The sequence below is a fragment of the Oxyura jamaicensis genome, chromosome 1, assembly GCF_011077185.1.
Source record: "Oxyura jamaicensis isolate SHBP4307 breed ruddy duck chromosome 1, BPBGC_Ojam_1.0, whole genome shotgun sequence".
Lineage (NCBI taxonomy): Eukaryota > Metazoa > Chordata > Aves > Anseriformes > Anatidae > Oxyura > Oxyura jamaicensis.
The window spans coordinates 5,680,197-5,690,204 of NC_048893.1; the positions used below are offsets into that span (position 1 = coordinate 5,680,197).

Below are 10,008 nucleotides of genomic sequence, written 5' to 3' on the forward strand. Positions count from 1 at the left end.
GAACAGCTGGTTAAAAGGCAGTTCTACTAAATGCTTACTTTCCACTGCATCCCAGCTGAATTAATTTCAAAGTTATAATCAGTAGCAAGAGAAGCTACAAAGAAGCAAGACTAAGCCATAACAGCACAGCTATTAGCAAAATAACATAATAAAAAATCGGATTATTGCACCTGGCTTCTGAACATCCTAGCTGAGTATAATGCCCATTACAGTGAGAACGCAACATTCACAACGAAGTCAGACTGCTACTGTTCAAGAACCTTCACCAAATCATTGACTGGCCACAAATGAGGAAGCACATAGAAACACAAACGAAACAAGCAGAAGGGCACACCCTCCTCTTTGTTCATTGCAGGAATATTTACACTACAAAGCGTCCAAGCAAATTGCTTTTAGTTTCAGGCACTGCTGATTGGCCGCTGTGCCTAACACACACATGCCTACGAGAGTTTGAGTTTCGACTGTCACACAGCAGCCCTAGATTGCAGGCTCCGCATCAAACTAAGTAACCACACAGCGAAATTAGTTAATAGAAGTATTCTCGTTGAACTGAGCCTCCGCAAAACACGCTCACTGTGAGCAAGGCAGGCAGACTCATGCTTTTGTTCCACTTTGACTCAGTGAAAGCTAAAAATCAGCTTTGTACTAACAGGCAGCTTTCTGCACAGCTCCCTGCTCCAAGCAGAAAGCTGCACAAAGTTACTCTCGGTGTGTACAAGCACGGGGCTGGTACAGGAGTTTGGCAGCAGTGTTTTAAGTCACCACCTGACTCTCGTTCCCATTGCCATTCAATGACTGCGGTGGTTTCCTGCAGGCAACCTCCCACATTGCCCAGAGACACCAAACATCTGCTAATTTCCTCTTTCGCTGGTAGCCCCGGCACAGACCGAGGGTCACGGAGCCCGAAGCCTGGTGGGAAGCCACTCACAGGGTGAGGACCCTCCTGCACCAGACTGCGGCTCTAAGGCTGGTGCTCTTCCCCACATACCTGAGGCATTACGAAAAGCAGCCGAGGCAGCAGGTACAACGAGCAGCAGTGCCGAGAAGTCCCATTAAACCCAAACTTCGCCCACCCCAAACCTCCCCGCTCCCGCCTTGGGTGGCGGCACGGCCTCGCAGCGCACCCAGGCCCTGTCAGCCTGACAGGACGGAGGCCCTCAAGGAGTCAGTCCCTGTGTGGTGACAGCCCCAGGGGGCTCCCAACACCTCCACACACCTCAGGCTGCCCCAACACACCGTGTGGTGCCCCCAAACACCTCAGGCTGCCCTCACAGCCCCCCCCCCGACCCCACAGTGGCGGCCGAGGCGACCACCACAGCCCCTCACAGGGCTGCACGCTCCTCGCCAAGCTGGGGGGTCACTTTACGGGGTCTCCTATCCCTGCACAGCCCCAGAGCCTCACTGAAAGCTCACAAAAAGCCCCCGGGACATCTCCAGGTGGGGTTCCCTCAGCCACCAACCCCACCGCGCCCACCCCACAGAGCTCCCCTCACGCTGCCCCCTGCCCCCCCCACCGGCAGGAATAGTAGGGTCCTTCCTCACACGGGCACCCCCGCTTTGGGAATGGAACAGCCCGAAGCACCTCAGTACCCTACGGGAGCCAGCTCCCGCCTCTTCCACCTCCCGACCCCGCCGGGGGGGGGGGGTGGGGGTTCACTCAGCGCGGTCCCCCCGCGGTGGAGGATGGTAGTGCCCGCCTCCCCCCCGGGCTCTCGAGGAACTTCAGTCCCACCCCGCTCGCCTCAACGGCGAGGTCCCCAGTGCCCCCCCCCCCCCCCCGCCGCCCCGCGAATGGAAGCGTCCGTCCAGCGACCCCGCCGAGTCCACTTCGGGAAATAGGGGGAGGCGCGCAATGGCCGGTTCGCCCCTACCTTTGCTCTCCCCTACCTTTGTTCGCCGCCTTCCTCCTCCTCCTTCTCCTCCCGGGGGCCTCCGTCCTTGCCTCCTCCCTTCCCCGCTCCGCTGCCCCGGAGCTCGGCGGCCTCCGACCAGGAAGCGCCCCGGTGTGACACCGGCGGCCGGCGCTATGGAAACCCTGCCCGCCCCCGCCCCTCCCCTCCCCGGCCGGCGCCGTCCCCTCAGGGCAGAGCCGGAGCCGCCGCCGCCATTTTGTGCTCGCAACGAGGCGCGGAGCCGCCGGGCCCTGGCCGCGCTCCCCGCTCCCTCCGCCGCCATTTTGGGCTCGTCAGCGAGGCCCCCCTGAAGGCAGGGGGGTCGGCGAAGCCAGGCAGTGAGGGGAGGTGGCCCTCGGCTGGGCTCTGTGTGGGTTTTGAAGTGGGAAAGGCGGTGGGATTCGGGAGTTTGGCTTCAGGGTCAAGCCAGCACCCGCCTGGGTAACTGTGCCTTGGTGTGGCACTGGGCGTGAGGAGGACTCACAAGGAAAATGGGGTAAAACGCAAAGCAGGACTGTCCCTCTTCCATCTTACCCATTAGGCTGTGCTGCCCGAGCTACCAAGACCCTCATTTTTAAAACTCCGTCCCTTTTTTAGTTCTCTCTGATAGGCCACCACCATGGGATAGTGATAGGAAATGCAGCTTTATGGGTGAACTCCACAAGCCTGTGCATAGAAGTACATAAAAATGGATAACAGGATTGCCCGTTCGACCTCGGAACAAAAGAGAGATGGCTTTGATCACAGAATCAGAATCATTAAGGTCAGAAAAGCCCTCCAAGATCACCTGGTCCAACCACCCCCCTGCCACCAATGTCACCCACAAAACCATGTCCCCAAGCACCACGTCCAACCTTTCCTTGAACACCTCCAGGGACGGTGACTCCACCACCTCCCTGGGCAACCCGTCCCAGTGCCTGACTGCTCTTTCTGAGAAGAAAGCTCCCAACCCAACCCCTTCCTTAAGCAGCTTCCCATGCCGGAGACCTCCCACTCACTGCGTGTAGGCACCATATGCGTATGCATGCCGTGCTTTGCATGGGGCACTAAAATGAGTTAGAAACAAAACCCGACGGGAAGAAGCAGAGAAATGTGACAGCTGCTTTACGCTATGAGACGTCTCAAATGCCACAGTGAAGTGGTTACCGGAAAGAGGCTAGTTTGGAGTAACAAGAAAGCATCCTGGTGAAGAGGGAATTTGAAGTAGCAATAAAATATAATTTCACATTAGAAATACAGAATAAATAAACAGTAATTAAAATGTAGCACTAAAAGACATCCAGTAATGGTACAAAGAAATGCAACGTTTGGTAAATATTTTGAGTGTTTTAAACAAACCAGTGTTCGTGTAATAATTATATTTAAATGCTTTATATTCAAGGAATTTAGCATAATTTACTAAAGATAAACTCTCTGAAATAAGCAGCTCCAGACAGCTTGCACTATGAGTTGTGGGGCTGGCACCTCCTGATATTAATTTTTACTAAAATATGTAATACAAGAATATTTCATGACAAGTTGGAGAAAGCAGTGCTCCATTATTCCAAGGCAGATTAGGTGAGCTGAATAATTATTGACTGGCTAGCGTGAGATCAGTAAATCTTTTCCACAGATATTAACATTTTAAATAGACTTTCTATCCTCAGAGTACTGTCTCATTGTGGAGGAAAAATAGGCTGAACAATGGTATTAATGGAAAACCTGAAAGTAGGATCCCCTGACATGGCAAATGGCCATGCCAACACATCTCACAGTTTGTGAGAATCTAGCAAATCTACAGAGCTGTGTATGAGCATGGTTGCATTTGACATTCATTTTATGTAGAAGAAAATATCCAAAAGCAGTAAGACAGTAGCAGCTTAGATCACTTTTGTCTAAATGTTTCCTCTCTTCTTGTGCTGAGGAAGTGTAATAGTAGAAAATATGAATCATTTATTGCTTTGCAATACATTTCAGAAAGTAATAGCGATTAACTAGCCTGTCAGCATTCATAAATCCCAAGAGGGGTACTGTAGTGGGATATGAGTCCTTTCAATTTAAAGTCTTAATTGTCTTTTTTAAAACTTTAGAAGCTGTTAGAATATAAAAACATGCTTAGCTTTCTTCAAGCTAGGGATTTGTTTCCTCCCAAAATGGCTAATTAGTTAAGATAAATGTCTTCCACGGGGAGCTCTTTACTTCATCAAAACCATCTCATCTCTATTTCATACATTCTCAAACTATATATCATCGTTTTTGTTTCCCATATGCTCATTGTTTCCTGTTGTAATACTACAACTAGGCTGTGGAACAGTTCTGAAATCACAGCTTTCCAACTGGCTGACAGTGATATCATACTTGCTTTATCACTACTCCCACATACAAATCCTGTGATAGCATCTCCAGCAACACTCCATTTTTATTATGGTTCTTAGTCTGAGAAGGTATATGCAATCATTATTATTCATCATGCTTAAAAGTCTATGGGGCATTTCATGGACACACAAGAGGCATTGCCTGTGTCTCTGCTGTCCTTGCAGGGCTGTGCCACAGGAAGCAGGCAGAGCTCACCGTGGTTTTTAACAGTCCTTGACACCTGTTATGTCCACACTGCCCTCAAAAGTAGCCTTTTGTGTAGCCTGCCAACCAACCCCATGGTGTGTGGATTCATGCAAGTTCCTACCCCACTGATTTCCGTGTCATGTAGGTAGGATGAGCAGCGTGGCTTACATGGTCGAAAACCTGCCTGGGTCGAGTCTGTCTGCACTCTAAATGCAAAAGCTGCAATTTGCTTGAGTGTGAACTTGAACGGAAGGGACGTAAGGCACATTTGGGTTTCTGTTGGGCTCAGACTCCCATCTGTGATACAGTCTAGATTTCGCCATTGAATTACATTCCGAGCTGGTATATCTGTTCATGTCAGGGAATGTTCAGTTACTTACCTGAAAAGCTGACCTGGTCTGTGTTGAAATTCAGATGCTGCACTAGCCACCTACATTTGTGACTAGAGTCACAGAAGTAAAGATGCTCACAAATTACCCCACACAAATTAATGATTCATCTTGTCAAGACTGCACTTAGGATATAGGGTATAAGATGCCAAGCACTCTGTATGGCCACAGACTTTATTTGGCAGCAAAATCACAAAGCCATAGACAAAATAACAGAATAGTAGCATTCCATTTTAAAGTATCCTAGTCCTTGTAACATTGCAGTTGTTCCTGCTGAACTTCAAAGGAATACAAGAATTCATAATGTAAAACATACAAGATTTTCATCAGCAATTATTTCTCAATGTACCATGCCCTTCGTTTTTTTAGCCATGAAGCTTATGAATCCCATTCTCTTCAATAAAACACCATTTACAAAAATTAAGCATAACACATTGCAGTCTGCCTTTACTGTATCAATGGATTCCTGGCTAAATCAGCCTTGTGAGATTCAAATCTTGCCTTGGGACAAGGGAATGAATTTGATGACCCATCAAAATTCCTTCCTGGGCTTCACAAGTCGTCAGAACATGCTCGGCTCTGCAGGCAGTGTGTGTATTGGTGCCACTTCAGGTGAGAAACTATTTAAGTTCTCGCAGCGTGTCTGGGTAGCGATCAGACTCCGGATAGCACTATATCTTTTGCTGTCAACTGCCTCGACAATTCATTGATAGAGCTTTAATCCCCGAGAGACCAAGTGTTCAGAATGCTGATGGCTTTGAAAATAAAGACGTAGGCTTTGAATTGGCAACTGTAGCCTAAAAGTCCATGAAAGTTTTGAGGCATAGTACTTTGCTATAATGGCCCGTCCCTAAACACCTTTGGGCTAAACATATAACTTCATATAAGAACACAAATGCTGCCCTTAAGAGAATGACTTTTGCTTTACAAAATTAGGTATTCTGCAGACTCAAAAGACAGCAGTTAGTAGGTTGGTCCTAAAAAAAATTTAAAACCTGTTTTGGGACTGTTCCTTTTCAATTCATGTTTGTGATGTATAGGTTTGGCTTAGCTTCTGTGGTGCAGGAATTCAGCATATTTTCCGTGGCATATGGCATTTCCACTTCTGCCTACAGATCATTTTTAAGGCATGAGTTGATATTTTTTCTGTGTCAGTCAAAATACAAACCATTTATGCACAGCCATGTACCCCAGAGAGTGAGTGGCTCAGAAGCTCCTGCAGGTATCCAAACAAACACAAACCTGTCTATTACTCTCAAATTCAAACAGTTCTCTGTTCAACCTTTGAGGCTTGTCACTTTTAAAACCTACTCTCATCATTACAAAGGATATCACTCAAAATACCTGATTTGATGCGAAGTGTTTATAGGCCTATGAACAATAGGTGCCAGATGGCTATTCTTCCCACTATCATGCAGTAAAGTGCATCAATATTTTATAAGATTAAATGTACTCAGCTGTTATGCCACCTGCTGCTTTTGCTTTTGTTTATTTTCCCCCAAATGAAAGTTGTGGTGTCTGTGTTGCAGGTGTTACTTTCGGTCCATCACTTGCTTGATCTTGTCATAGGTGTTTACAGGAGCTGAGCACCAGCCCACTCTGCAGAAGTGATGAGCGAGGCAGAGATTTGTCTGTACATGCGTGGCAACATCAGCCCACCATCTTGTACTAAAACACTGCATTATCCTGAGAAAGAGGCGTATTAAAAACAGGGGTGGAAATCTAATTCCAAGCAGGGGAGGGGGGGGGGGTTAGCCCTTGGCTGTAATTCTTCTGGCTGCCTAAAATACTGTTTTCCATTCCTTTTGGCTCTGATTGTTCACTTGCCCTCACCCAGTCCGATTGTCTCGCAGCTCTGATTTGGAGGATCAGGTTTCATGGATTCGTGTCTCTCTTCCTGCTGCTGATGGCTCCTGCCACATGAATCAGGTTGGAAAGTACACAGTGCTTTCTGTTGCTGCCTGGTGCAAGGGGCTATTTCCGTCCCCTCTGTCAGGACAGATTTTCTTCATCTCCTTCCTTTATTTCTCCCCCAATTTTCTGTCTCCTCTAGCATTTTATTGGCTTTTTCTATTAGTCTCCTTCTGTCTTACTCCTTCTGTTACTTTAATAATTGTCTCATTTATTTCTCTCTTCTTTTAAATGTGGATTTAGCTTCCAGCATTCTTTTGTTAACTATGAAAAGTACATGTATCACAAGTGTGATACATTGATACACTACATTTTAAAATGTCTCCTTAATACCAAGTAGATTTTCAATGGATTGAAAAACATCCCAATACCAAAAGTGTGTCACTGACTTTTGTATCCCATGTAGTAAAACTTCCCTGAAATCTCCTTAGGGATTGACTAGATAGATGATAATGCAAGATGGCTGCATAGAGAAAATACAAAAATTAGAAAACTTGACTGAAGAAGATGTGTGAGGTTGTATGGAAACAGGAGCATGTGATGTGCTTGAAACACGAAATCGGGGTGTTTTCCCCAGTCAGAATTGTATATTCTTGCTAGCCAGACTTGAGCCTGCTCCCACAGAAGAAGAGATCAGATCAAAGAGGAGAAAATCTATAATCAAACTGTTTACCTTTCAAACCAAGGAAAGGTAGAATACAGTCAGAACAGAGAAGGAAAATGAACAAATAAGAAGACGGAAGATTAACTCTTACTGGCAACAAGGTGCAACAGAACAAAACATTAGCTTAATTTTTTGTGTGCCGTAGTGTGGTTTTCCAGGACAGCAGTTGGAAGACAATGATTGGAAGATTATGTTTTTGTAAACCCTGAAGGTCTGATACAGAGTTACAGTAAGGAACCTGCAATCTCATGACACTTTTATAGAGACAGTTTTCAGAGTACAGTCGCTATTAAAGTTTATTATCATTCACCTGTAACAGCCAGAATGTCAGAAGTAACCCAAAGTTAACAGAAATAGCCTAACTTGTTAGATACCAACAAATTCAAAACCTTTGAAGATATACATTTTCATCAAGTTACGAGCAAATGTAAACAGGAGCATGTAATGAAATGTGAAGATGCTCTGAGTTGTAATAGCGGATCCTGAAAAAGGTGTAATTACTTGTCTAAGGTACTGCAAAAGTTCAATCTTTATGACCTTTTTTCCATTTGCTGCTGAAACTAGCAGACAAAGAAGTGTAAATGACTGACGAAAAAGAAATATATTCAGTTTGTTCATGTAAAGCTCTTTATGAAAGATCAATTTTTTAATTTTTTTTCCAGCAGCATGGTATTTGCAGTCTTTTCCCAGGCTCCATGTAATATGGAATTTATATAGCACAGCACGAAATGCGGGATGCAAGTGAGGCTTTGAAGCACATTCTTCCACTGTTGCCTTGAGCCACTCTGTGTTCATTTGGTCTCCTGCTCAGGTTAAAACAGCATGAAGCTTACCTACAAAGCTCCAACTGGAGAAGTAGCTTGCCAGGGAAAATGGAAGTCTTATCCATTTATCTTTTCCCAGACCAAGCCCATATGGCAACAGTAGAACAAAACAGGCTGACTGCTGCCTGGCTGAGCTCTTGCAGGATGTTTCCCACCCGTAAGCAACTGAGCTCATTTCCAGGGGTAGGGCCATGACATGATTGGCAGTAAGACTGCCCAAATTTGGGGACGCTTGGGTAATTCAGATTCCTGGCTGATGAAGGAAATGCACTCACAGATCCTGCTGGGGTTGGTGTTTACACCAGCTCTCAGTAGGAACCAGTTGCCCAATTTCATTCTGTAAGGAAGCCATGGGACCCTGTAGAGAGGGAGACTGTCGTTACTAAAGGCACCCCTCAGCTCTGGCAAGCAAAGCCAGCTTTGCCAGCAGCTCAAATCTTCCCAAATGTTTGGCAAATACCTATGGAGTGTAAACAAACTTTATCCCGTCACAAAATTATCATGCAAAGCAGAGTTTTAGGAAAGATGAAGCACCAAACACCAAATATAATGCTTTTTTTTTTTCCTCAAAGATTTCTTATAATCCAATGATTTACTATCCCATTTGGATTTTTTTCTCCTTCCCTCACCTCAAAATAATACGTGGGATTCAATACGACCATACTTCAGATCGATCAACATCATTAAAAGTGGATTTTCTTAAACACTGGGCTGAGGGGAAAGTGAATTTGTGCAAGGACACACATACCTTGAGATATATGAGCCAATCGGCTTAAAATGTTGTTTTGCCCTGACCTGACAAGGCTTGCTGTCTCTGGCAACGCATAATCTCTTTTAATATACTACCAGGAAGGTGATAGCTCTTTGAAAATACTTCTAAACTGCAGTTTATCTTGAAGGCTGACACCTTAATAGAAACTATGGCATCTCTTTGGGACCCCTGTTACGGGCAGATATTAATATGGGTTAGTGGTGATTCAGGGGAGAACTGGACAGGGAAAGGCTCTGAATCAACTTGTTACAGGTTTTGTGCGGAAGTTTAAAAAAACTTGTCAAGGATTTTAAAGCTTCTCTAAACAGACATTGCCAGTGGAGATACCTACTTCATTTCATAAAGTCATGAGGTTTTGTCCCACACATCAGTGTGTTTTCGTAAGAGTGTGCTTCCCTTATCACCGTCAGCACGATTTAAAGTTGTGTATTTAAGACTCAAGTAAGCTTCTTTGCAAACACTCTTGAGAATAGGATCAAAATGGGAAGAGATTACATGTAATCTAATTATGTTATGTTCCATTGGAAACCCTTCAGTATAAAAATTAAAAGAATATGACACAGCTTTATGATATGCTCTAGTTCATACAGAAATTATATGAGCATGTATAAATGAAGCAACATGTAAGAAAAGATCACGTGTCGAGCAACAGTTGCTTTAAAGGATCTAAATCTGAAGACTAGGATTGTTTGGGGGACTAAAAATAAATTCTAAGAACTTTACCTGCCATGTCATTAATGTGAAGCTAGCCTTCGTCTCTTATTATAAGCCACAGCTTATAAGAAAAAGCTGGCGATCAAAAGATCTGTATCAAAAAATCAACACCACACATGACATTGGTCTGCAAGGTTTTGGGTGGAGCAGCAGTGACACTGAAGATTAGTATCTGTTCATGGGACAGACAGTGAATTGCTCTTGCTAAATAGTTTGTGCATTCAGAGGAAAAACATTCACATTATAGTAATGGCTGTAGGGAAATTCATAATCACTAGAGACTGTTTTGATTGTTTCTTCA

At 45.1% G+C, this 10,008-nt stretch overlaps 1 protein-coding gene across 3 annotated transcripts in view; it reads right to left on the reverse strand.

Moving 5' to 3' along the window:
• Window positions 1–2,034, reverse strand: part of USP6NL (USP6 N-terminal like) — a 115,928-nt gene extending 113,894 nt beyond the window's left edge. For 2 of the 3 annotated variants that reach the window (XM_035332364.1, XM_035332356.1), the window contains exon 1: window positions 1,888–2,034. Coding sequence is in view for 1 of the 3 variants with exons in the window: in XM_035332360.1 (XP_035188251.1) it covers window positions 171–226 (56 nt within the window). In the remaining 2 variants the exon portion in view is untranslated. Of the gene's footprint in view, window positions 1–170; window positions 242–1,887 lie in introns of those variants that run through there. The other variant, XM_035332360.1, reaches the window with a different exon arrangement.
• Window positions 2,035–10,008: the final 7,974 nt, after the last annotated feature.